General features: G+C 43.5%; 1 protein-coding gene across 3 annotated transcripts; it reads left to right on the top strand.

Moving 5' to 3' along the window:
• The first annotated feature begins 11 nt into the window (after positions 1-11).
• Positions 12-26,904, top strand: PRIM1 (DNA primase subunit 1). 3 transcript variants are annotated; one of them, XR_008492906.2, is made up of 14 exons: positions 108-296; positions 1,287-1,444; positions 5,413-5,519; positions 5,591-5,664; positions 6,234-6,370; positions 8,297-8,355; positions 9,312-9,421; positions 10,549-10,640; positions 10,810-10,951; positions 12,995-13,064; positions 13,837-13,928; positions 18,103-18,201; positions 20,525-20,636; positions 26,711-26,904. XR_008492906.2 is itself a non-coding variant. In XM_054443676.2 (13 exons), the coding sequence occupies exons 1-13, from the start codon at positions 194-196 to the stop codon at positions 20,542-20,544; spliced, it is 1,263 nt and encodes a 420-aa protein (XP_054299651.1). In that variant the 5' UTR covers positions 12-193; the 3' UTR covers positions 20,545-20,637. The 3 variants fall into 3 exon arrangements, 2 of the variants coding, with proteins under 2 accessions (XP_054299651.1, XP_054299650.1); XM_054443676.2 differs by lacking the exon at positions 26,711-26,904 and having other exon boundaries at positions 12-296; positions 20,525-20,637; XM_054443675.2 differs by lacking the exons at positions 20,525-20,636; positions 26,711-26,904 and adding an exon at positions 20,253-20,486.
• Positions 26,905-26,909: the final 5 nt, after the last annotated feature.

Below are 26,909 nucleotides of genomic sequence, written 5' to 3'. Positions count from 1 at the left end.
TCAACTGCTGCGTCTCCCGCAGCCCCGCCCGCACCAAGTGGGAACTACAATTCCCGGCGGCCCCGGCAGACTGCGGGCCGCCGGGTCAGCCAGCCGACCTCGGCCCTAAGCGCCTGCGCAGTCGCGGGGCCGCCGGCCGTGCTGTTCCCGCCAATTCCTGTGGTAGTCCTTACCGTGTCGAGTTCCGCGCTCAATGGAGACGTTTGACCCTACCGAGCTGCCCGAGCTGCTTAAACTTTATTACCGGAGGCTCTTTCCCTACTCTCAGTACTATCGCTGGCTCAACTACGGCGGAGGTGATGGAGGCGAGGAATGGGTTCGGGAGCGGAGTGTGAGGAGGTTGGAGGCGGGGTGTCCTTAGAATGACTATATGAAGCGCCTTCTGTGCGCCAGGCTTTGTGCTGCGCGCCTTCATTTGCTCTCTCGAGCCCGCCCCACCACTTCCTAGGTGTAAATGGGCCGAGAGAGGATATAATAAGCCAGCCTGCGGCCACGCGGTAAAAAAAAAAAAAAAAAAACAGAGCCGCGGCTCCTACCTCTGCGTGGTCAGGCTCACATTAGGTGCCCCGTTTACCTGCAGCGGTGCCCAGGGGGTTACTGGGGCGTAGCGTGAAGCTGCAGAGGCATGGTTTACATCAGGAGCGGAAGAGCCTCTCTCAGAGGAAGAGAAATACTTTCTTCCTTGCAGCTGAATTTATTAGTGCGAATCGAGGAGAGAGCGGTGGCATTACATATGTAAAATATTTATGCATCTGTTTCGTCTTTTGTACCTTTCCCTAGCAAATACGGAATGGTAACTGCTTTCAAATTAGGGACTAGGTCATGTGGATTTTGTTTTGTTTTTCTTTTACATCTACCACGGTGTTGAGCATAGGGAGCTCATTAAAAACATCTCGGGCCGAGTGCCGTGGCTCACGCCTGTAATCCCAGCACTTTGGAAAGCCGAGGAGGACGGATTACCTGAGGTCAGGAATTCGAGACCAGCCTGGCCAACATGGTGAAACCGCGTCTCTACAAAAAATACAAAAATTATCTGGGCATGGTGGGTCGCGTGCCTGTAGTCCCAGCTACAGCCGCAGGAGGCTGAGGTGGTAGGATCCGTTGAACCCGGGAGGCGGAGGTTGCAGTGAGCCTATATCGAGCCACTGCACACCAGTCTGGGCGACAGAGCAGGAAGCAAGCAAGAGTCCCTCATCGAAAAAAATAACTTCTCATTGGCTAAAATTATAATGCCCTGAGCCAAATAAAGTAGCAGATTAACTTTAAAATGTACATTTATTTTGCAGTGATAAAGAATTACTTTCAACACCGTGAATTTTCATTCACATTGAAAGATGATATTTACATTCGCTACCAATCCTTCAACAACCAGAGTGATCTGGAAAAGGAGATGCAGAAAATGAATCCGTACAAGATTGATATAGGCGCAGTATATTCCCACAGAGTAAGAAATCTTTTTTAATGTATTTTGTTGTTTTATTTTGTAAACCAAGAATGGGTTGATTCCTCTTGCGTTTTGAGATTAAATTTTTAGAGTTTATTCTAGATGAAAAGCCACTTTTTAATTGTTTGGCAAGTGATTAATCCTTTTTTGTTCTTTGACATTCTGCATTACTGATGAAATCATTTGGGAGTGAATTGGTTGCATTTTTACTAGGACAAAAAAATTGAGTATCTAGCTACTAGGAAGAGGAAGTCGACATGATTTAAGAAAGGGAAATAATTAGCCGGGCGTGGTGGTACGCGTCTGTAATCCCAGCTGCTAAGGAGGCTGAGGCAGGAGAATCGCTTGAACCCGGGAGGCGGAGGTTGCAGTGAGCTGAGATCGCGCCATTGCACTCCAGTCTGGGCGACAGAGCGAGACTTAGCCTCAAAAAAAAAAAAAGAGGGAAATAAAAGAGAATTACATTCTCTCCCACCATGGAAGTTATTCTTTTTTTATTTTAATTGTTGATTTTTATTGAAGTCAAATATACATATAAAATTTATTATCTTTACCACGTTTAAGTGTACAGTTCAGTCATAATAAACATTTATATTCTTTTTCCTTCATACCCCTGGAGTTATTCTTGATTCCTTTCTTTCTATACCCATTGTATTAGGAAATCCCTTTGGCTCTACCATAAGTATATCTAAAATCCAGCCACTACTACCAGTGCTACCAACATTATCATCTCATCTGAATTACTGTAAAAACCTCCTAACAGTTTGCCCTTGTAGAATCTAGAGTCCATTCTCAATACAGAAGCTAGAGTGATCCTTTTAAAACAACTCAGAATCTGTGATTCCTCTGCTCAAAACATTCTCTGGTGGCTGCTCATTTCACTAACTAAAAGTCCTTCTCTCTCCCTCATTCATTCCTGCCACACTGACCCTTGCTCAAGCTGTTTCCACTGCCTAAAACCCATTTCTATACTTGGTTCATCCCCTCACCTCCTTTAAATCTTTGCTCAAATAGCACCTTCTCAGTGAGGTCTACTACAACCTGCCACTCCTCCCACCCCCTGCCACTGGTATATTCTAAGTACCCTAGAAGAGTGCCTGGCAAGAGAGAGTACACTATAAATATTTGTTGAGTGAATGAACAAACCAAAATTGCCCTTCTTCCCCTTCTCAAATATACACACTGGTGGGTGGAGGGAATACATACATAGCATAATAGCTTTTATATGGAGTTTTTCATATGTTATATAACTTGTTTCTTGTATCAATCCTCGTTCTTTTTACAAAGGAGGAAACAGGCCCAGAGAACTTGAATAGTTTGCACAAGCTCACACACAATTTCTAAATGATAGAGCTGGCACTAAAACCCAGGGTTTCTGACTCTAAATCCCAGACCTGTCTCTCATCATCAAAGTAAGGCAAGGGGAGAAGAGGTAATAAAAGGCAGGCAGAAAAAAATACTTTGGAGTTGTTTTACTTCCCCTTTATAGGTTGAGAATAAAACTGAAAATGAACTTCTAAGAAGGGTTAGGGTGCCACTCTCTACTTCCTTCTCCTTAATTACTAAAGGGAGAAAATGTCTCATTTTTTTCTTGGGCCAAGACGGAAGCATCTATAGACCTTTATTTACTTTTTGTGTTTTGTTTTGTGATTTTTATCAGTTATGTATGCACATGGTTTACAAAATCAAGTACTTCTATTCGGCTTTTAAAAAATCTGCTACCAGGCTGGGCCGGTGGTTCACGCCTGTAACTCTAGCACTTTGAGAGGCTGAGGCGAGCAGATAACTTGAGGTCAGGAGTTCAAGACCAGCCTGGCCAAATGGTGAAACCGTGTCTCTACCAAAAAATACGAAAACAGCCGGGCGTGGTGGCACATGCCTATAGTCCCAGCTACTCAGGAGGCTGAGGCAGGAGAATTGCTTGAACCCGGTAGGTGGAGGTTGCAGTGGGTCAAGATCACGCCACTGCACTCCAGCCTGGGCGACAGAGTGAGACTCTGTCTAAAAAAAATTCTGCTACCCTTCCCCCTCATTTTTTGCTACCCAGAAGTAACCACTTTCTTTCTTTCTTTTTCTGTTGAGACAGAGTCTAGCTCTCTTGCCCAGGCTGGAGTGCAGTGGCTCATTTCAGCTCACTGCAATTTCCGCCTCCCGGTTTCAAGCGATTCTCCCACCTCAGCTTCCGGAGTAGCTGGGATTATAGGCACACACCACCACACTTGTCTAATTTTTGTGTTTTTTAGTAGAGACGGGGTTTTGCCATGTTGGCCAGGCTGGTCACGAACTCCTGACCTCAAGTGATCCACCCGCCTTGGCCTCCCAAAGTGCCGGGATTACAGGCATGAGCTACCACACCCAGACCCAGAAGCAACCACTTTCTTTTAGCTAAATCTTTTTTTTTTTTTTTTTTTTTTTGAGACAGAGTCTTGCTCTGTCACCCAGGCTGGAGTGCAGTGGCATGATCTCGGCTCACCTCAGCCTCCCGAGTAGCTGGGATTACAGGTGTGTGCCACCACACCTGGCTAATTTTTTGTATTTTTAGTAGAGACGGGGTTTCACCATGTTAGCCAGGTTGGTCTCGATCTCCTGACCTCGTGATCTGCCCACCTTGGCCTCCCAAAGTGCTAGGATTACAGGCGTGAGCAACTGCGCCCAGCCCTGATCAGATTATTTAGAGAGGAATCTTCTAGCTTCCTGCCTGAGTTGGTAGTGGAAGAGTACAGAAGTGGGTGGAAAGGGCTAGGTCTTAACATTCCACATATAAATGTCTAATTGTTCCCCTAATATCAATTCTTAATATCAATACGACACACTCTTCAATTGTACTTGTCCAAGTCCAGAGACCTATTTTATGCTCTCCAGAAAATAATTCAGGTGTCTTCTGCCAGGGAAATGAAAGAGCAGTCACCTAGCTCTGCAAGCGAAATGTACGAATCTGGGGAGCTAACTGCTTCCTAACTATGCTTTGAACCAATCCTCCTTTTTTTTTCCTTCAGTCAAGGGTGGTGTTGAAAAATCTTCCTGTTTTTCATCTCAGCTTCACCACTAAACACGCACTTACTCATTCCAGCAATACTTGGTATCACCTATCCCTGAGCCTTTTGGGGGTTCTGAGGTATAAATCGGGTTGCGCCTCTTATCTTTCCTTACTGACAGCCTAAGATTTAGTTTTTATGAATCTCCTCAGTTATCACTCCCTTCTGACTTACAGTTATAAAAACTTATGGTGGTATTACCCTCTCAGGTTCTTTTTTTGAGACAAAGTCTCGCTCTGTCACCCAGGCTGGAGTGCAGTGGCATGATCTTGACTCACAGCAACTTCTGCCTCCCGGGTTCAATGATTCTCCTGCTTCAGCCTCTCAAGTAGCTGGGACTACAGGCGTATGCCATCACACCCGACTAATTTTTGTATCTTTAGTAGGGAGACAGAGTTTCACCATATTGGCCAGGCTGGTTTCGAACTCCTGATCTCAAGTGATCTGCCCGCCTCAGCCTCCCAAAGTGCTGAGATTACAGGCATGAGCCACTATGCCTAGCCTCTCATAGCCTCTTTATAATAAAGTCTCAATTCAAACTAATTGGGGAGATCTTTTTGAATTATTGAAAAATTTTAAATACTTGTATGTATACTAACAAGTAAAGATTCTTAAAACATCTTGCAATAGGCCATTATTTGTACACGTTCCCTTGTCAGAAACCTAAAAACAGCTTTATTATTATCCTTATTGACCAACAAACATTTATGATGGATATGTATTCATTAAACCCTGCTTTAAGTTGGTGAAAGTTAAGACTCTCATCAATTGTGTATGTGTGAGATCCAAAATAATGAACTTTCATTGCCATAAAGTTGGCATTATATAGTCTCTTTATTTATCTTTGGCAACTTTTTCCATATGTGTAGAAAATAAGCAGATTTAGCAATGTGGCAGCTCTTAAAGAAACTGATCAGTATTTTGTATTTGTAGCCCAATCAACACAATACAGTGAAGCTGGGAGCTTTCCAGGCTCAGGAAAAAGAACTGGTATTTGACATTGACATGACAGACTATGACGATGTGAGGAGATGTTGTAGGTGAGCACTGTGTGTCCTGCTGTTAGGGTGGGTGATATCACTGACAATGAGTAATGATGACTCTGCTCTAGTTCTGCAGACATATGTCCTAAGTGCTGGACCCTCATGACAATGGCCATACGCATCATTGACAGAGCATTGAAGGGCAAGTATCAGCAGTTTCTGAATGAGGTCAAGTGTAAGAATCGGTTTTCCTCTGACTACTATTAGTCTCTGTATTTTGTGATCAAATCTCATTAATTTCTTTTTTTTTTTTTTTTTTTTTAAGACGGAGTCTCGCTCTGTCAGCCAGGCTGGAGTGCAGTGGTGCGATGTCAGCTCACTGCAACCTCTGCCTCCTGGGTTCAAGTGATTCTCCTGCCTCAGCCTCCTAAGTAGCTGGGACTACAGGCTCACGCCCCCACACCCAGCTAATTTTTGTATTTTTAGTAGAGGCAGTGTTTCACCATGTTGGTCAGGCTGGTCTCGAACCCCTGACCTTGTGATCCGCCCACCTCGGCCTCCCAAAGTGCTGGGATTACAGGCGTGAGCTACCACGCCCGGCCTAATAAAATAATTTTTTAGAAAAGAAAGAAATTCCCAGCAGAGAGACCAGGATGGGTAAAGAGATGAAGCAAGAACATGGGGAGCACAGGAAACAACAAGTAATTTAATATATATTAATTAAGAAGTTTATAGATTTGTTTTAAAACCTATTATTTCTCTGCTCCTCAGAGGACTTTGGATTTAAGCATCGTCTCTGGGTATATTCTGGAAGGAGAGGTGTTCATTGTTGGGTCTGTGATGAATCAGTTAGAAAATTGTCTTCTGCAGTACGTTCTGGGATAGTTGAATATTTGAGCCTTGTAAAGGTAAGGTCCTCTTAATTCTAATTTGCATTGCTTTAGTTTCTAGATGTTACCAAGCCTGATATGTTTACTGTCGAAGAAAATGAAACTATCTTTTTTTTTTTTTTTTTTTTTTTTGAGATGGACTCTTACTCTGTTGCCCAGGCTGGACTGCAATGGCACGATCTTGGCTCACTGCAAGCTCCTCCTCCTGGGTCCAAGCAATTCTCCCACCTCAGCCTCCCGAGTAGCTGGGACTACAGGCTCCCGCCACTGTGCCCAGCTAAATTTTGTATTTTTAGTAAAGACTAGGTTTCGCCATGTTGGCCAGGCTGGCCTAGAACTCCTGGCCTCAGGTGATTCACCCACCTCAGCCTCCCAAAGTGCTGGGATTACAGGCATGAGCCACCGCACTGGCCTAAAACTATCTTTAATGGCATTCACATTGCAGAGTAAATGATCTTACCAATAAATCATTTAAAGTCATAGTAGCTACATGTTTTAAGATATTTCATTTTATTTTGCTATAAATATCTTCCTTTGTGGCATATGTCAAATAATAGATAAAATAGATTTATTATATATAAAATAATAGAACATGTTAAAGTTTGGTTTTGGTTTTGGTTGGTTGGTTTGTTTTTTGTTTTTTGTTTTTTTTTGAGACACGGTCTCACCCTGTCACCCAGGCTGGAGTACAGTAACGTGACCACAGCTCACTGCAGCCTTGACCTCCTGGTCTCAAGTGACCCTTCTACCTCAGCCTCCTGAGTAGCTGGGACTAAAGGCATGCCCCACCATACCCAGCCAATTTTTTAATTTTTTGCAGAAACAAGGTCTCACTATATTGCCCAGGGTGTGCTTGAACTCCTAAACTCAAACTATCCTCCCACCTCGGGCTCCCAAAATGCTGAGATTACAGGTGTGAGCCACTGCATCCAGCCTACGAAATTTTTTTTTTTTCTTTTTTTTGAGACAGTGTCTCGCTCTGTTACCCAGGCTGGAATGCAGTGGCGCGATCTTGGCTCACCACAACCTCCGCGTCCCGGGTTCAAGCAATTCTCCTGTCTCAGCCTCCCAAGTAGCTGGGATTACAGGCACTTGCCACCACGCCCAGCTAATTTTTGTATTTAGCCAGGCGTGTTGGCAAGTGGAAACAGGGTTTCATCATATTGGTCAGGCTGGTCTCGAACTCCTGACCTCAGGTGATCCACCCGCCTCAGCCTCTCAAAGTGCTGGGATCACAGGTGTGAGGCACTGCGTCCAGCCCTAGAAATGTTTTAATTATAATTATGCATCACTTAACAATAGGGATACATCCTGAGAAATACATCACTTTGCAAAAGTCATGGAGTATACTTACACAGACCCAGATGGTATAGCCTACTATACATCTAGGCTATATGGTATAACCTATTTCTCCTAGGCTACAACCTGTACACCATGTTACTGTACTCAATACTGTAGGCAGTTGTAACACAATGATAGGTATTGATGTAGCTAAACATACCTAAACATAGAAAAGTCACAGTAAAAATACAGTATTGCAATCTTACGGGACCCACCATCTTTTTCTTTTTTTTTTGAGATGGAGTCTCGCTCTTGTCACCCTGGCTGGGGTGCAATGATGTGATCTCGGCTCACTGCAACCTCTGCCTCCCGAGTTCAAGCGACTCTCCTGCCTCAGCCTCCCAAGTAGCTAGGATTACAGGCATGCGCCACCATGCCCAGCTAATTTTTTGTATTTTTAATAGAGATGGGATTCAGGCTGGTCTTGAACTCTTGACCTCAGGTGATCCACCCACCTCAGCCTCCCAAAATGCTGGGATTACAGGTGTGAGCCACCGCGCCCACCATCTTATTATGCAGTCCATCATGACTAAAATGTTACGCTGCACATGACTGTATTTATATTGTATACCTGAAGTTCCTTTTTAATGATTTATTTTTCAGGGTGGTCAAGACGTTAAAAAGAAAGTTCACCTAAGTGAAAAAATTCACCCTTTTATCAGGTCTGTTGGAAAAGTCTCCATGCACTTTAAGGTGTCTGATTTACCGGCATGTGCCTTTAGAGTTACCTTGCTATCAATTTTCACTGCTGGGTAGCATTTTATAATAATAATAGCTGTGGTTAATTGAGTGCCTGTTTTATGCTGCAGTATTCCTAAAAGGTGCTTTACAGATGTCCTCATTGCTCTTCACAAAAACCCCACAAGAGACTTGATGGTATCTCCATTTATAGATAAGAAAAATGAGTTTTAGAGAGATTTTATAATGAGCTTGGCATCACACGACAAGTTAGTTGTTAAATTTAGGATTCATGCCCTGGTCTGCCTGACTCCAAAGCCCACACCAGTGCTTTTTCCACTGAATTCACTACTTCTCTAGGATAGTGGAAAAAGCCTTATGTTAGGAGTAAAAATTCTTATTCTGCCACTTACTATGATTTTGATAAAATATTGCTGCCTCCATTTCCTTATCTGTACGATGGGGAGAACAACATGCACTCTACCTGTCTCACAGTTGTATCAATGATTAAGTGAAAGAGTAAATGTGATGCATATTTGTAAACTGCAAACATTATATGATTGTTGAGATATTAATACAAGCAATTCACAGGGGAAAGTGTAGGCTGCATCCCACATTCTACTACTGATGTATTATGGTGTCCTGGGTTGGTTACTTTCTACCCTTATTGCATATATTAACCTTCTAAGTTGTGAGGTTTAAAAAGTAAACATTTCTTGTATACCCATTCTGTGTCAGGTTCTATGCCAGGTTCTTTTCCCTTAAAGTGTCTCATTTAATTATCATAACCCTGCAAAGGGTAGTATTCCCATTTTACCTAGTTAAGTTCTAAAAATGTCCTGAAAATAAGCAGTAGTTTTCCCCACAATGGCAGCAATACCTATGTGGCATATGTGTTACTAATAGTGTTGGGACTCTGTTGTTATTGTTGTTCTTACAGAAAATCTATAAACATAATAAAAAAATACTTTGAAGAATATGCCTTGGTTAATCAAGATATTCTCGAAAATAAAGAAAGCTGGGATAAGATTTTAGCCCTTGTTCCTGAAAATATCCTTTCCCGTGATCATTTCTGTGTGAGCTAGTTGTTTTGATCTGTGATACTATAAATGTTAGACATGTCTGCTTGTAAGTTCTCATATACTTATAAGTTTAATCTTTTTTACACAAAATATCTCCTGTATTTCTGGATGTTAGTATCTCTGGTCTGGAACATAATAAAAAGTGGAGCCATGTTGCGAATCAGTTTTCTCATTTTGGAAGTTGGTCCTAGAATTAACAGCTAAAGAATGGTGAATTACATAGTCAAAATACATACAGACCAGAGAAAACTTTACATCATACCTTATAGTTATTTTGGCATTCTTTCTGTTATATCATCACTGTATTTTTACAGGGGAAGATTTCAATGATACAACTGGTGTTGGTTTGGTTTGGGTTTTTTTTGTAAGACGGAGTCTTACTCTGTTGCCCAGGCTGGAGTGTGCAGTGGTGCGATCTTGGCTTATTGCAACCTCCACCTCCCGGGTTCAAACAATTCTCCTGCCTCAGCCTCCCAAATAGCTGGGACTACAGGCACGCGCCACCACGCCCAGCTAATTTTTGTGTTTTTAGTAGGGACGGGGTCTCACCATATCGGCCAAGCTGGTCTCAAATGATCCACCCACCTCAGTCTCCCAAAATATTGGGAATACAGGCATGAGCCACTGTGCCTGGCCGGATACAGCTGTTGAGTTTAACATTTGTGGGGTGGGTTGTGTTTTTGTTGAGATGGAGTCTCACTCTGTTGCCCAGGCTGTAGCGCAGTGGCACAATCTTGGTTCACTGCAACCTTCACCTTGCAGGTTTAAGCAATTTTCCTGCCTCAGCCTCCAGTGTAACTAGGATTACAGATGTGCACCACCATGCCCTGCTGATTTTTCTATTTTTAGTGGAGGTGGGGTTTCACCATGTTGGCCAGGCTGGTCTCGAACTCCTGACCTCACGTGATCCACCCACCTCAGCCTCCCAAAGTGCTGGGAGTACAGGCATGAGCCACCACGCCCAGTCAACATTTATATTTCAAGAAATGTTAATAACTACTTTCTGAATATTTATAAGTAATAAATATTACATACTTAAAACTAAATTGTTCATTGATGTTCCCTAAATGAGTCTGTTCCTTAATGACCCATCACCAATTCATGATGAACTTCAACAAAGCTTCCAAAAGTCTCACAATTCACTTCAGCGTTGGGAGCACTTGAAGAAAGTAGCCAGCAAATGTCAGGTATATGCCACTGAAATCTGTATTACAGATATAATAATGCAATTCTTAATTAAATTGATTGTTTTGCCTAGTCAGTTAAAGACGGTTGAAGATCTTTTTTTTAACTTTCTTTAAAGAAATCCTCAACAGTTCCTACTGATCCTCATGTTGGCCTTGTATCTGCTTTTAGAATAACATCAAAAATGACAAATATGGACCCTGGCTGGAGTGGGAGATTATGCTCCAGTACTGTTTTCCACGGCTGGATATCAATGTCAGCAAAGGAATCAATCATCTACTGAAGAGCCCTTTTAGTGTTCATCCTAAAACAGGTACTACACAAGGAAACTAAAGAAAACTAAAAGAAAAATGAGTGCTATTGGCTTTAGTAAACATGGCATTAGGTCTGAATATATATAAGGTCTATGATTTAAAGGTAGAAGAATTGCCCTGTCACCTAATACCTAAGTCAGTTAAGTAGCTACCAGATGAGTTTCTACTATGTAACTTTTTCAGTTGGGTTTCTGAGGTTCCATATTAGATTTGGAGAGGACCGTCAAAATCTTAGAACAACAGCTCTCATTGTATAGATGAGAAAACGGTGGCCCAAGATGTAACTTATCCAAGGTCATAAAAAAAATTGTGTGTGACCGTATGTGGTGGCTTGCTTGAGGAGGGCAAGGTGGGCAAATCACTTGAGCCCCAGAGTCTAACACCAGCCTAGGCCACATGTCTAAACCACCTTTCTACAAAAAATTAAAAAATTAGCTAGGTGTGGTGGTGCATGCCTGTAGTTCCAGCTACTCAAGAGGCTGAGGCAGGAGGATCACTTGAGCCTGGGAAGTTGAGGCTGCAGTGAGCTGTGATGGTGCCACTGTACTCCAACCTGGGCGACAGAGGGAGACCCTGTCTCACAAAAAAAAAGAAAAAAAGAAAGAAATGAAATGAACTCTACTCCTAGCACTGACAAAAACAAAAAAATTTTTTTTTCGAGAAAGAGTCTCACTCTGTCACCCAGGCTGGAGTGCACTGGTGCAGTCTCGGCTCACTGATCGGCTCAAGCGATCCTTCTGCCTCACCCTCCTGAGTAGCTGGTACTACAGGCACATGCTACCACAGCCAGCTAATATTTTGTAGACAGGGTTTTGCCATGTTGCCCAGGTTGGTCTCTAACTCTTGAGCTCAAGCAATTCACCCGCCCCAGTCTCCCAAAGTGCTGGGATTACAGACAAGAGCCACTGCACCCAGCCTCATTATGTCATTTTTGAGATGTGTTAAATTCTATATGGTATCCTAGGGGGGTATTATAAAAGAGTAGAGGAATTTCTATTTTATTTTCTAAATGCTTTTTAAAGGTGTCTGACGTGGGTATCTGTATTGATCTCAAATAAACCAAGCCAATGTAAATATAATAGTTCCATCTATTTTGTTCTATTTTCAGGACTCACTAACTCTGAGATTGTTCTGAACTTCAATATGGAATATTTAAATATACTTTATTTCTAAATATAGAAATACAAGTAGGGATAAGAGCAACTGGGAAATAGCTCAACAGTCTTCACATTTGCTTTTTGGTTTTTGGTTTTGTTTTTTTTTCTTTTTTTTTCCAGACAGAGTCCCACTCTGTCACCCAGGCTGGAGTGCAGTGGCACGATCTTGGCTCACTGCAGCCTCTGCCTTCCAGGTTCAAGCAATTCTCTGCCTCACCCTCCCAAGTAGATGGGATTACAGGTACCTGCTGCCACAGCCGGCTAATTTTTGTATTTTTAGTAGAGATGGGGTTTCACCATCTTGGCCAGGCTGGTCTTGAACTCCTGACCTCGTGATCCACCCTCCTCAGCCTCCCAAAGTGCTGGGATTACAGGCGTGAGCCACTGCACCTGGCCGGTTTTTTAAAGAGAAATAAAAGGCATGCTGGACATGGTCATTCACACCTGTAATCCCAGCAACTCAGGAGGCTGAGGCAAGAGGATTGTTTGAGGCCAGGAGTTCTGGGCAACATAGTGAAACCCCAACTCGACAAAAATTGAAAAACTGGCCAGGCCAGGTGCAGTAGCTCACATCTATAATCCTAGCACTTTGGGAGACAACTGAGGTGGGAGGATCACTTGAGCCCAGGACATCAAGCCTGCAGTGAGCTATGACCATGCTACTGTACTCTAGCATGGGTGACAAAGTGAGCCATTAACTCTAAAAAAGAGTAAGGGCACAGCTAATGTGAAAGTAATTTATATTTCTAAATACGCTTCTTAACAGATATGTTTAACCCTTTGTCTAAGCCTTAAATAAAAATTTTAACCAAAAATAACTTATAGGAGATGCCTATAATGATTTATAGTTCACAATCATCAGTTTATAACTTTTGTGTCTTACAGGTCGCATATCTGTGCCTATTGATTTGCAGAAAGTGGACCAGTTTGATCCATTTACTGTTCCGACCATAAGGTATGTTTCAGATCATTGATCACTCCTTGTTTGTAATTGTTGTTCTGAATTTTAAATAAATTGGATTAGCCTCCTTAGAGAAGTAGTTGCATGGGAATGGTATATTTGGTTATGGAAACCAAATAAGGTTCAAAGGTTAGATGATGATGCCCTAATAGAACAAGACAAGATTTTCACCTGCTGTTATGTAAGAAAAAGATTTTAAGGTCAGGTAAATTTAGGAAATTCTGACTTAAACAGATTAAAAGTATCTTTTACTACAGTATTTCACAGTCTTTCATATGATAATATGCATGAAAAACTCCAAGAAGAGATCATGGTGTTTAGAATATCCCAAATTTAGTTGGCCACATAATTTTTTTACAGTAAATTTTATGGGATTCACATGCTATTATACACTGGATAATGCTGACCAGAAACCAACATTAAACTTCTCTTGTTCGTGGTGAGGTGCGGTGGCTCATGCCTGTAATCCCAACACTTTGGGAGGGCAAAGCGGGTACATCACAAGGTCAAGAGATTGAGACCATCCTGGCCAACATGGTGGAACCCTGTCTCTACTAAAAATACAAAAATTAGCTGGGTTTGGTGGCACACGCCTGTAGTCCCAGCTACTTGGGAGGCGGAGGCAGAAGAATCACTTGAACCTGGGAGGCGGAGGTTGCAGTGAGCCAAGATCGCACCACTACACTCCAGCCTGGCAACAGAGCAAGACTCCATCTCAAAAACAAAAACAAACAAACAAAAAATTCTCTTGTTCTGTTACTTGCAGCTTCATCTGCCGTGAATTGGATGCCATTTCCACTAATGAAGAGGAAAAAGAGGAGAATGAAGCTGAATCTGATGTCAAACATAGAACCAGAGGTAAGATAATATTTTGAAGCTTCACTTTAATACAGGGTTTTTATATAGATATCCATCTGTCACTCCAGTAATTAATTCTCTGATTCAGCCAGAATGGATCAGCATTTGTCCTGGAACTGCATGCAATATTTGTGTCCTTTCTTCAACAGTGGCCCAAGTGGTGTTATTGAATCCAGTCTGATTCAACACATATTTCCTAAGTAACTTCTAAGGCTAGGATCTATACTGTAAGATTAAACTATCAATAAGTATGAATAATCAGTCTCTGAGATTCACCACCTATTTATTTAACTATTATATATGCAGTACTTTTGTTCTTTGTTTCTGATGCGTATCGGTGGGTTTTATGGTAAACGTATGTCTAAACTGTTTACCAAGTTATATATTCAAGAATTTGAAGAAGCCGGCTGGGCGCGGTGGCTCACACCTGTAATCCCGGCTCTTTGGGAGGCCGAGGCAGGCAGATCACTTGAGGTCAGGAGTTCAAGACCAGCCTGGCCAACATGGTGAAACCCCATCTCTGCTAAATATACAAAAATCAACCAGGCATGGTGGAGGGCACCTGTAATCCCAGCTACTCGGGAAGCTGAGTCAGGAGAATCCCTTGAACCCAGGAGGCAGAGGTTGCAGTGAGCCGAGATTGTGCCACTGCTCTCCAGCCTGGGCGGCAGAGGGAGACTATCAAACAAACAAACAAAAAAAAAGAATTTGAAGAAGCTAAGGAATTTCTAAGTCTTCCTGCTAATGGAAGGCAAATCTAACACCTAAGAGATACTGCAGGCCAGGCACAATGGCTCACACCTGTAATCCCAGCACTTTGGGAGGCCCAGGTGGGTTGATCACTTGAGGTCCTGAGTTTGAGACCAGCCTGACCAACATGGAGAAACCCCGTCTATCCTAAAAATACAAAATTAGCCAGGTGTGGTGGCACATGCCTGTAATCCCAGCTGCTCGGAAGGCAGAGGCAGGAGAATCGCTTGAACTCAGGAGGTGGAGGTTGCGGTGAGCCAAGATTGCGCCATTGCACTCCAGCCTGGGCAACAAGAGCAAAACTCCGTCTCAAAAAAAAAAGATGCTGCATAGCAGCGCAACACTCCCCAACCTTTTTGGCATCAGGGACCGGTTTTGTGGAAGACAGTTTTTGCACGGACTGCAAAGAGGGGGGGAGGAGTTGGGGATGGTTCCAGGATGAAACTTTTTTACCTCAGATCATCAGGCACTAGATTCTGATAAGGAGTGCGCAGCCTAGATCCCTCACATGCGCAGTTCACAATAGGGTTCATGCTCCTATGAGAATTTAGTGCTGCTGATCTAACATAAGGCAGAGCTCAGGCGGTAATGCTCGCTTACTGCTCACCTCACACCTGTAATCCCAGCACTTTGGGAGGCCGAGGCAAGAGGAGCCTAGGAGTTTGAGACCACCCTGGGCAACACAGAGAGACCCTGTCTCTCCAGAAAAAAAAAAATTAGCTAGACATGCTGGCATGCACCTGTGGTCTCAGCTACTCAAGAGGCTGTTTGAGCCCAGGAGGTTAAGGCTGCAGTAAGCCTTGACCACACCACTGTACTCCAGCCTGGGTGTCAGAGAGAGACCTTGTCTCAAAATAAAAATTATGTGGCCAGGCGCGGTAGCTCACGCCTGTAATCCCAGCACTCTGGGAGGTCAAGGTGGGTGGATCACCTGAGGTCAGGAGTTCGGCACCAGCCTGGCCAACATGGTTAAACCCCGTCTCTACTAAAAATACAAAAATTAGCCAGGCATGGTGGCGCACACCTGTAGTCCCAGCTATTCAGGAGGCTGAGGCACAAGAATCGCTTGAGCCCGGGAGGCAGAGGTTGCAGTGAGCTAAAGAACTATTATGAGGATTCTTAATTCCTTGCAAACGTAGGATACTACTAAAATCCAAATTTTATGTGACATTCCCTTCTTATTCTCAATCATATTTTCCCGTTGGGTATCATTATAGGTTATGTAATTAAATGGATTAATAAAATTGTATATTCTTTTTTTTTTTTTTTTTTTTTTTTAGAGAAAGAGTCTTACTCTGTCACCCAGGCTGGTGTACAGTGGTGCAATCTCAGCTCATTACAACCTCCACCTCCTGGGTTCAAGTGATTCTCCTGCCTCAGCCTCCTGAGTAGCTGGAGTTACAGGTGCCCGCCACCACATCCAGCTAATTTTTGTATTTTTAGTAGAGACGGGGTTTCTCCTTGTTGGTCAGGCTGGTCTCAAACTCACGACCTCAGGTAATCCACCTGCCTCAGCCTCCCAAAGTGCTGGGATTACAGGCATGAGCCACCACACCCTGCCTATATTGAATTTTTTGTTGCGTACATTTTTTAAACTATTTTATAAATCAAAGAATACTTAATGCAGGCCAGGCGTAGCGGCTCATGCCTGTAATCCCAGCACTTTGGGAACCTGAGGCGGGTGGATCACCTGAGGTCAGGAGTTCGAGACCAGCCTGGCCAACATAGCGAAACCCCATCTTTACTAAAAATACAAAAATTAGCTGGGCGTCATGGCGGGCGCCTATAATCCCAGCTACACGGGAGGCTGAGGCAGAAGAATCGCTTGAACCCGGGAGGTGGAGATTGCAATAAGCCGAGATTGCCTCACTGCACTCCAGCCTGGGAGACAGAGCAAGACTCCATCTCAAAAAAAAAAAACAAAGAATACTCAATATAAAAACTTCTAATAATCTCCAAAAGGGCATGACCCGAGCCTGAGCAACACAAGACCTTGTCTCTACTAAAAATAAAAAATTAGCCAGCTGGGGTGGCACTTCCTGTGATCCCAGCCACATGGGAGGCTGAGGTAGGAGGATCATTTAAGCCAGGGGAGGATAATTTAAGCCAGGGGAGTCAAAGCTGCAGTGAGCTGCAATTGTACCACTGCATTCTAGCCTGGGCAAAAAAGCAAGACAGTGTCTCAAAAATAAGGCATGGGGCCGGGCACGGTGGCTCACGCCTGTAATCCCAGCACTTTGGGAGGCTGAGGTGGGCAGATCACGAGGTCAGGAGATCAAAACCATCCTGGACAGCATGGTGAAACCCCGTCTCTACTAAAAATACAAAAACTTAGCCGGGCATGGTGGCACACACCTATAGTCCCAGCTACTCAGGAGACTGAGGCAGGAGAATCTCTTGAACCCGGGAGGCGGAGGTTGCGGTAAGCCAAGATTGCACCACTGCATACCAGCCTGGCAACAGAGCGAGACTCAAAAATAAAGTCATGGTCCAGGTGCGGTGGCTCACGCCTGTAATCTCAGCACTTTGGGAGGCCAAAGCGGGTGAATCATGAGGTCAGGAGTTTGAGACCAGCCTGGCCAACATAGTGAAACCCCGTCTCTACTAAAAATACAAAAAATTAGCTCAGCGTGGTGGCAGGCACCTGTAATCCCAGCTAGTCAGGAGGCTGAGGTAGGAGAATTGCTTGAACCCAGGAGGCAGAAGTTGCAGTAAGCCGAGATCACACCATTGCACTCCAGCCTGGGCAACAGAGTGAGACTCTGTCTCAAAAAATATATATCTGTATAATATATATATATTATTAATCTATATAATATCTATATATTATATATAATATGTAATATATATGTATATAATATACATGTATAATATGTACATAGTACATAAATATAAAAGACTTGTATGAAAGAGAGTATCATATATCTCAATTTTTATTACATGCAAAAATAATATTTTAGCTGGGCATGGTAGCATGTGTCTGTAATCCCAGCACTTTCAGAGGCCAAGGCTGGGAGATCACTTGAGCTCAGGAGTTCAAGTCCAGCCTGAGCAACAGAGTGAGACCTCGTCTCTACAAATACCAAAAAAAAAAAAAAAAATTGTTTGGGCATGGTGGTACATGCCTGTAGTTATAGCTACTCAGGAAGCAGAGATGGGAGGATCCCTTGAGCCCAGTAGATCAAGGCTGCAGTGAGCCAAGACAGAACCACTGTACTTCAGCTGCATGACAGAGTGAAATCCTGTCTCAATAATAATAATTTCACCTTTTTTAATGTGACTAATATAGTATTTAAAAGTATGTATGTTTCTCTCATATTTCAATTGGGCAGCCCTAGAGAATTCTTATAAGAAACTTAGTTGTGTTTTCATGTTATTCTTGCTGCCAGTATGCTAATTATAATGTACATTCTTCATAATTTAGATTACAAGAAGACCAGTCTAGCACCTTATGTGAAAGTTTTTGAACATTTTCTTGAAAACCTGGATAAATCCCGAAAAGGAGAACTTCTTAAGAAGAGTGGTAAGACTCTATGCCTTTCCCTTCTATCTAGTTAGATCTTAGTAGAAATGAGCAATTTTTGAGTTCTAGTCTTTCTTTGCCCTCCTCCCAAAATTTACAGATTTATCTTACTATCCTTAATGTTTTAGAAATTGAGGTTCCTTAATTCGATTTAACACATAGTTATTAAACACATTCTAAGTATCAGGTCTATAAGGGAGGCAAAGATGAATTAACATCATGCCTCCTTGCCCTTAAGAAGTACTAACTTGGCCAGGCACGGTGGCTCACGCTTGTAATCCCAGCACTTTGGGAGACCAAGGCAGTTGGATCACTTGAGGTCAGGAGTTCAAGGCCAGCCTGGCCATACTCAGGAGGCTGAGACATGAGAATTGCTTGAACCGGGGAGGCGGAGGTTGCAGTGAGCTGAGATCGCACCATTGCACTCCAGCCTCGGCAACAGAGCAAGACTCCATCTCAAAAAAAAAAGAAGTACTCACTTAATACAAAAAAAAAAAGTACAAAATGCTAAGAAAGAGATTTTATCTGATGGACTCTGAGATTTCATATGAAAATGGTGGTATCTGAACTCCTTTCAGTGTAGCTGCTGTAAGAATTCTAATCCCTAGCCGGGTGCAGTGGCTCACACTTGTAATCCCAGCACTTTGGGATGCTGAGGCAGATGGATCGCCTGAGGTGAGGAGTTCAAAACAAGCCTGGCCAACATAGTAAAACCCCATCTCTACTAAAAATACAAAAAATTAGCTGGGCGTGGTGGTGGGAGCCTGTAATCCCAGCTACTAGGGAGGCTGAGGCAGGAGAATCGCTTGAACCCAGGAGGCTGAGCCGAAATTGTGCCATTGCACTCCAGCCTGGGCAACAAGAGCAAAACTCTGTCTCAAAAAAAAAAAAACCCTAGGCCGGACACGGTGGCTCACACCTGTAATCCTAGCACTTTGGGACGCCAAAGCAGGTGGATCACCTGAGGTCAGGAGTTCAAGACCAGCCTGGCCAACACAGTGAAACCCCGTCTCTACTAAAAATACAAAAATTAGCCGGGCGTGGTATTGTGCGCCTGTAATCCCAACTACTTGGGAGGCTGAGGCAGGAGAATCGCTTGAAGCCGGGAGGTGGAGGTTGCAGTGAGCCAAGATGGCGCCATTGCACTCCAGCCTGGGCAACAGAGCAAGACACTATCTCACAAAAAAAAAAAAAAAAAAAATTCTAATCCCTAATGCCAATATACTATACCATAAGGTATGAGAAGGATTTCCACAAGCAGAAATTTGATAAGATAAGGGTACGGAGGTGGAAAAAGACCAAGGGTTGGTCATTCTTGAAGGAACAGCAAGAGCAAAGACAGACAGGAAAGCATCCAGTTACTCTCTGGAAGCCATCAAGTAGTACAGCTAATCTAGTAAACGGTGTGTCCAGAAGTGATGAGCTATAAATCCAAAGAAGCAAACTGAATGGCCTTGAATTCCAAGCTTAGGTATTCGGGCTTGGTTTTGGGCTTAATAGGAAGCTTTTAAAAGTTCTGAGGAAGGGAATGCCATGATTTGTAGTTTTTATCTAGAAAGATAAATCTGGGCAAGGCAGGGACTAGAATAGAGCCCAAGAGGCCAACTGACCTATTGCCACTAGAACAGTAGCACTGGAGATCTCCAAAAGGTGCAAATACTGGAACCATCCTTGCGACTTGCTAATGATTTAGAAGTGAAGAGATGAAAGATGGAAGGGAAAATGTTATAGAAGCCAGGGGAAAGAAAAGTGCAAGATTATCAAGTGTCAGGTACAGTAGGAAACTAATAAAATCCTGCTGCATATAATAACTGGAAAGAAACACAAAGAGGATAGCAGTGTCAAATGAAGGGTACTCTAAATGGGAGACATATGAGCATATGTATAAGCCAATAAGAAAAAAATCAGATTGAATATTATTCAAGAGATGAAGGATACTCTAGAAAACTGTGACAATGTTATAGCAATACAAATTATCTTGCCACTTCATTTTTTATTTAAATATGTGATAGTTTAAGCAGTACTGCCTAAGATAATTCTGTACTCATTAGACACTCATATGTGTGATTATTGGATGAACAACGACTCTGAGCTTGGAAAGCCTGGTTGAAGCTGCCATTGCAACTGGCCATATTAAGTCCTTTGTATCCTCACTGTTCCATACTAGCTCAGCCTATGATGTGGACTTCAGCAAATGTGTAAGCAAATCTTTGTGCATGATGTGTGTTAAATAGAAGCATTAGGCAAAAAAGAATGTAAAAATAAATGGGCTTTGTTTTGTTTTCCTTTGCTGTTCTTCCATATATTATCTATTCTATTTTAGATTTACAAAAAGATTTCTGAAGACAGAGCTCCTCAAACCATTGTGGATATCTTCTGCCTTCAACCACAGATCAAATACTTCAAGAGCCATTTAATAAATACGGCAGAACTATGTATGTGTCTTAAACCTCAAAGTAAATTTTCCTTTACTTGAGAAATAATTTATGTTGAAAAGATTTCCTGGCCAGGTGCAGTGGCTCACGCCCGTAATCCCAACACTTTGGGAGGCCAAGGCAGGTGGATCACCAGAGGTCAGTAGTTCGAGACTAGCCTGGCCAACATGGCGAAACCCCCGTCTCTACTAAAACTACAAAAATCAGTCAGGTGTGGTAGTGCATACAGTAATCCTAGCTACTCGGGAGGCTGAGGCAGGAGAATTGCTTGAACCCAGGAGGCAGAGGTTGCAGTGAGCCGAGATCACAGCCACTGGGTGACAGAGCGAGACTCCATCTCAAAAAAGAAACAAAACAAAACAAAAAAAAGTAAGATTTCCTGAGACGACCAAAGGAGAGTGTCGAGGTTCCTGGAAGGAGAAATAAAAGGAGGCATAAGTGGATTGCAGATAATTTTGTAAAATTTAATATTCTACAAGGATAATTCTAAGGCTTCTGATATAAATATCCAGTTCTACTAGTTGCCATATATAGAGGTAAGTGAGCAGTAAAAGGACTGTCATCTCAGCTCACTTGATACGTCATATGTTTGGGTGAATGATGGTTTTGTCCTTAAGTTTTAGACATTTAATTATATCTAGAGGGCCAGGCACAGTGGCTCATACCTGTAATCCCAACACTTTGGGAGGCCAAGACAAGCAGAGATCACTTGAGGCCAGGAGTTGTGTGTTTTTTTTTTTTGTTTTTTTTTTTTTTAGACGGAGTCTTGCTCTGGCACCCAGGCTGGAGTGCAGTGGCACGATCTCGGCTCACTGCAAGCGCTGCCTCCTGGGTTCACGCCATTCCCCTGCCTCAGCCTCCCAAATAGCTGAGACTATAGGTGCCCGCCACCATGCCCAGCTAATTTTCTTTGTATTTTTAGTAGAGACAGGGTTTCACTATGTTAGCCAGGATGGTCTCAATCTCCTGACCTCGTGATCTGTCTGTCTCAGCCTCCCAAAGTGCTGGGATTACAGGTGTGAGCCACCACGCCCGACTGAGGCCAGGAGTTCAAGACCAGCCTGGCCAACATGGTGAAACCCGGTCTCCACTAAAAATACAAGAAAATTAGCCAGGTGTGGTGGCGGGCACCTGTAATCCCAGCTACTAAGAAGGCTGAGGCAAGAGAATCGCCTGAACCCAGGAGGTGGAGGTTACAGTGAGCTGAGATCACGCCACTGCACTCCATCCTGGGCAACATAAATAAAAATTATAAAATAAATAAAACTTATTACACTTGTGAAAATACTTGGGACTTTTTATATATGTAGGTACTTCAATTTTTAAAGTTTGATTTTGTGAGATGGGTTCTAATGTGTCCGATTTCTCTTGCCCTGTTTTACAACTAATCTAAACAAAACTCATTCTAGTTTATATTCTGTCTTCCGAGAAACATTGAGAAGCTCAAGCTGTCAGGCTGGTGCTTTTAGTGACAATGAAAATTTTCTTCCTTTGCATTTCCTTTAACATTGTTTCCTCTACAATCAATCTTTTCTTATCTTCTGGTTTATATGAAACAGACTCTATAATGCAGTCAACACATTGATTCCTTGACCTATATTTTAAGAAAATTCCTGCTGGGTGCGGTGGCTCACACCTAATAATCCCAGCACTTTGGGAGGCCGAGGCGGGTGGATCACTTGAGGTCAGGAATTTCAGACCAGCCTGACCAGCATGGTGAAACTCCATCTCTACTAAAAATACAGACCTGGTGATGTACGCCTATAATCCCAGCCACTTGAACCCGGGAGGCAGAGGTTGCAGTGAGCCGAGATTGCACCATTGCACTCCAGCCTGGGCAATAAGAGTGAAACTCCATCTCAAAAAAAGGAAAATTCCTCGTCGTTTGGTTTTTTCGTTTGTTTATTTGTTTGTTTTTGAGCCAGAGTCTCACTCTGTTGTCCAGGCTGGAGTGCAGTGGGGCAATCCGCCTCCCTGCCACCTCTACCTCCCAGGTTCAAGCGATTCTCCTGCCTCAGCTTCCCAAGTAGCTGGAAACACAGGTGCATGCCGCCACACCCGGCTGATTTTTTGTATTTTTAGTAGAGACAGGTTTTCACCATGTTGCCCAGGCTGGTGTCGAACTCCTGAGCTCAGGCAATCCACCTGCCTTGGCCTCCCAGGCGTGAGCCACCTCACCTGGCCCAAAAATTCTTCATTATTTGAGCTTATGTGTACTATAGGTTATTAAGTCTTCAGGTGGGTTATTAAGTCGACAGTGGGTCGATTAAAACTCCTGAATACAAAATTACTGGAGACTCATTAGTCCAGAACTAATCAGTAAAGAACTCAGAAGGAGAGTGGAAAGAGTGGTATGCTTTTAAAAAGAGATTTTTTTTTTTTTTTTTTTTTTTTTTTTTTGAGACAGAGTCTCGCTCTGCCGCCCAGGCTGGAGTGCAGTGGCGCCATCTCGGCTCACTGCAAGCTCCGCCTCCCAGGTTCACGCCATTCTCCTGTCTCAGCCTCCTGAGTAGCTGGGACTACAGGTGCATGCCATCATGCCCTGCTAATTTTTTGTATTTTTAATAGAGATGGGGTTTCACCGTGTTAGCCAGGATGGTCTCGATCTCCTGACCTCATGATCCACCTGCCTCGGCCTCCCAAAGTGCTGGGGTTACAGGCGTGAGCCACCGCGCCCGGCCTCAAAAAGAGACGTTTTAAGCATTCATTATCGTTTTATAAATATGTCTAGCATTAAAGTGCCTTAACTCCTGGGCTCAAGGGATCCTCGTGGCTCAGCTTCTGGAGTAGCTGGGACTACAGGTATGTACCACCTTGCCAAGCTTATGTTTTATTTTGTTGTGGAGACGGGGTCTTGCCATCTTACCAAGGTTGGTCTCTAATTCCTGGGTTAAGCAGTTCACCTGCCTTGGCCTCCCAAACTGCTGAGATTACAGGTGTGAGCCACGGCGCCCGGCCAATGTTTAGTTCTTAAAGACAGCAAAAATATACCCAAGGACTACTGACTTCCCCTTTTCTTGATTTGCCAATTCAGTAATATATTAGAACTGTAGAAACACAGGGGCACAGAAATGGCTTCTATCTCAAAATTGCCAACTTAAGAAAAACACTAGCCAGGTGTGGTAGCTCACACCTGTAATCCCAGCATTTTAGGAGGCAGCGTGGGCAGATCACTTGAGGCCAGGAGTTCAAGACCAGCCTGGGCAACATGGCAAAACCCCGTCTCTACAAAAAAAATACAAAAATTAACCGGGTGTGGTGGCGTGCGCCTGTAGCCCCAGCTACTCGGGAGGCTGAGGTAGGAGAATCGTTTAAGCCCAGGAGGCGAAGGCTGCAGTGAGCCATAATCACCCCACTGTACTCCAGCCTGGGCAACAGAGCCAGACCCTGTCTCAAAAAAAAAAAGGAAAAAAAAATACATCCTTCCTTGGCTAGTCATTACTACAGAGAGAGGAAAAAGTAAGTGGGCTTGCTGGGGAAGAAAGAAAAATTATCAATATGTAGGTTTGTCTAAGGAGATTGGCTATTTCTGGTCCTTCTGAAGGTAAATGGACTAAAGGACTGCATTGAAAATCTTCCAGCTCATGTATGTATTAGGTAGAAATTGATTATATCTACAATTTAATAGTAACAAACTTAAGTTTTATATAAAGATTACATGGGATAATTTTATGAGAGACTGTTTCTTTTTCCTTCCAATTAGAGTGTGAGTGTGTGTGTGTGTGTGTATATATATACACAGACTAATTTAATCTTCCAAACAGTCCTATCAAGTAGCTACTATTTTTCCCATTTTACGGATCAGGAAACTAAGGTGAATATATATATAAGTTAATTGCCTAAGCTGACCTAATAGATTCAGACAAAGGAGTCTTATTTCAGAGTCTGTCTTTAATGACTCCACAATATTTCCTCTCCTATTTGAGGATTTCAGAATTTCCCATTCCTGGTAAACCCCACTATCTCACTTAATTCTAATTCACCAATCCTAATCCTCATTTCACTACGCTAAGGATTTCAGAAATGTTAAAGTAGCTTTCAAAGCATTTTAAATTTTCACTGCTTCCCTTAAAAGGCGGCCACACCAGGTGCTGTGGCTCACGCCTGTAATCCTAGCACTATGGGAGGCCGAAGCGGGTGGATTGCCTGAGCTCAGGAGTTCGAGACCAGCCTGGGCAACACGGTGAAACAGGATAATTTTTGTGGCAGGAGAACTGCCAGAACCCGGGAGGCGGAGGTTGCAGTAAGCTGAGGTCGCGCCACTGCACTCCAGCCTGGGTGACAGAGTGAGACTCCATCTAAAAAAAAAAAAAAGGGTGGGGGAGCCAGGGTCGTCTTAAAGCTATTAAATCAGGCCAGGCATAGTGGCTCACACCTGTAATCCCAGCACTTTGGGAGGCTGAGGCAGGCGGATAACCTACGGTCAGGAGTCCGGGCGGGGTGGCGGGTGCCTATAATCCCAGCTACTCTGGAGGCTGAGACAAGAGAATCGCTTGAACCCAGGAGGCCGAGGTTGCAGTAAGCCGAGATCGCGCCACTGCACTCCAGCCTGGGCGACAGAGCGCGACTCCGCCTCAAAAAATAAATAAATAAAATAGTGTTGACTGGTTTAGCTAATTCAGGTACAGCAAATATTTGTTGAGTTCTTTTGTAGGGCTGTGGGAAGATATGGGAGCCTTTTCATTAACACAACACTGATTTTACATTCTACTTTTCAAAAATACAGTTGTACAAAGCATGGTTTAAGGTGGGGTCCCAGACACCTAGAATGAATAAGCTTAGAATATCCAAAGAAGTGCCAGGGGCGGTAGCTCACGCCTGTAATCCCAGCACTTTCGGAGGCCGAGGCAGGCGGATCACCTGAAGTCAGGAGGAGACCAGCCTGGCGTGGTGGCGCATGCCTGTAATCCCAGCTACCGGGGAGGCTGAGGCAGGAGAATCGCTTGACCCGGGAACGGGAGGTTGCGGTGAGCCGAGATCGCGCCTTTGCACCCCAGCCTGGGCAATAAAAGCGAGACTCTGTCTCAAAAACAAAACAAACAGGCCGGGCATGGTGGCTCACGCCTGTAATCCCAGTACTTTGGGAGGCCAAGGCAGGCGGATTACCTGAGGTCAGGAGTTCAAGACCAGCCTAGCCAACATGGTGAAACCCATCTCTACTAAAAATACAAAAATTAGCCAGGGGTGGTGGCACACACCTGTAATCCCAGCTACTCGGGAGGCTGAGGCGGGACAACTGCTTGAGCCCGGGAGGCGGAGATTGCAGTGAGCCGAGATCGTGCCACTGCACTCCAGCCTGGCCGACAGAGCGACTCTCTCAAAAAAAAAAAATATATATATATATATATATATATATATATATATATATATATATATATCTCCAAGAAGTGCCCAAAATAGCAAGCAAAGGAATTGTATATGTGCCTATGTTCTTTTTTTCTGGGAAGGAGAATCTGCAGCTTTATAATTTCAACATCGGCCTAAATTGTAGTGAACCTAAAACAATCAAAAGGGCTAGAATCTATTTAAAGAGTTTATTCAAGGGCAGTGTGAGGATGGACCAACCAGAAAACCAACTCCAAAGAATGGAGTCAGCCTTCAGAAGTGGAGAAGTTACGATTTCATTTATTTAGGCAGACAGAGGAGTTTTTAGCTGGATTACGTTATCCATACAAGGTGGGAACATAATTACAGAATTTGATTGGTTACAGTGTTTTTTTTGGGGGGGCGGGGATACAGCTAACATTGTTTTACGGAGAGTTTAACACTCATGAGTTGCTGTCATCTGGTGACATCGTTTGAGTCTCTCTAGTCATTGAACGGAACAAGAAAAATAAATCGAATTAAATTTATAATCTGAACTGAAGTTATATGTGACCCATCACATCTCTCGTTTTAAAATGGGTTTTTTTTTGTTGGGGGTGGGGAGGGTCCAGCAGCTTTTAAATGTTAATTTTCACATCATGTGTTCCAAAAATAATGGGTTAGCCTAAGTCACTTCCACCCTCCAATGTTGTGAATGCAGTCTCTGTAGCATTCGCTATTTAATGTCTTATCTTCCTGCACTATTTGAGAAATCGCGAGGTCGACTTAATACCGCAGTCGCCACTTTGCGGACCGGAGGACGGAGTCTGCTTCGTTCTGAGAACTGCGTGGGTCCGCGCAGAGAGCTCCTGCCAGGCCTGCGCGTCCCGTTCTGAATTCTTACCCTTATTTGGACCTTGTCACCACCCCCGCCGTGGGAACGGCCTGACGGTCACCCGTCAAAGTAAG

This window comes from Pongo pygmaeus, chromosome 10 (assembly GCF_028885625.2).
Source record: "Pongo pygmaeus isolate AG05252 chromosome 10, NHGRI_mPonPyg2-v2.0_pri, whole genome shotgun sequence".
Taxonomy (NCBI): domain Eukaryota; kingdom Metazoa; phylum Chordata; class Mammalia; order Primates; family Hominidae; genus Pongo; species Pongo pygmaeus.
The sequence above is the reverse complement of the archived record's forward strand: the minus strand, read 5'-3'. Positions and strand labels throughout refer to the sequence as shown.

Coding starts and splice junctions, on each gene's coding strand:
- PRIM1 (XM_054443675.2), top strand. CDS start 194: ATGGAGACGTTTGACCCTACCGAGCTGCCCGAGCTGCTTAAACTTTAT. Junction 1,445..5,412: donor GCGCAGTATATTCCCACAGA/GTAAGAAATCTT, acceptor TTGTATTTGTAG/CCCAATCAACACAATACAGT. Junction 13,929..18,102: donor TGTCAAACATAGAACCAGAG/GTAAGATAATAT, acceptor TTCATAATTTAG/ATTACAAGAAGACCAGTCTA.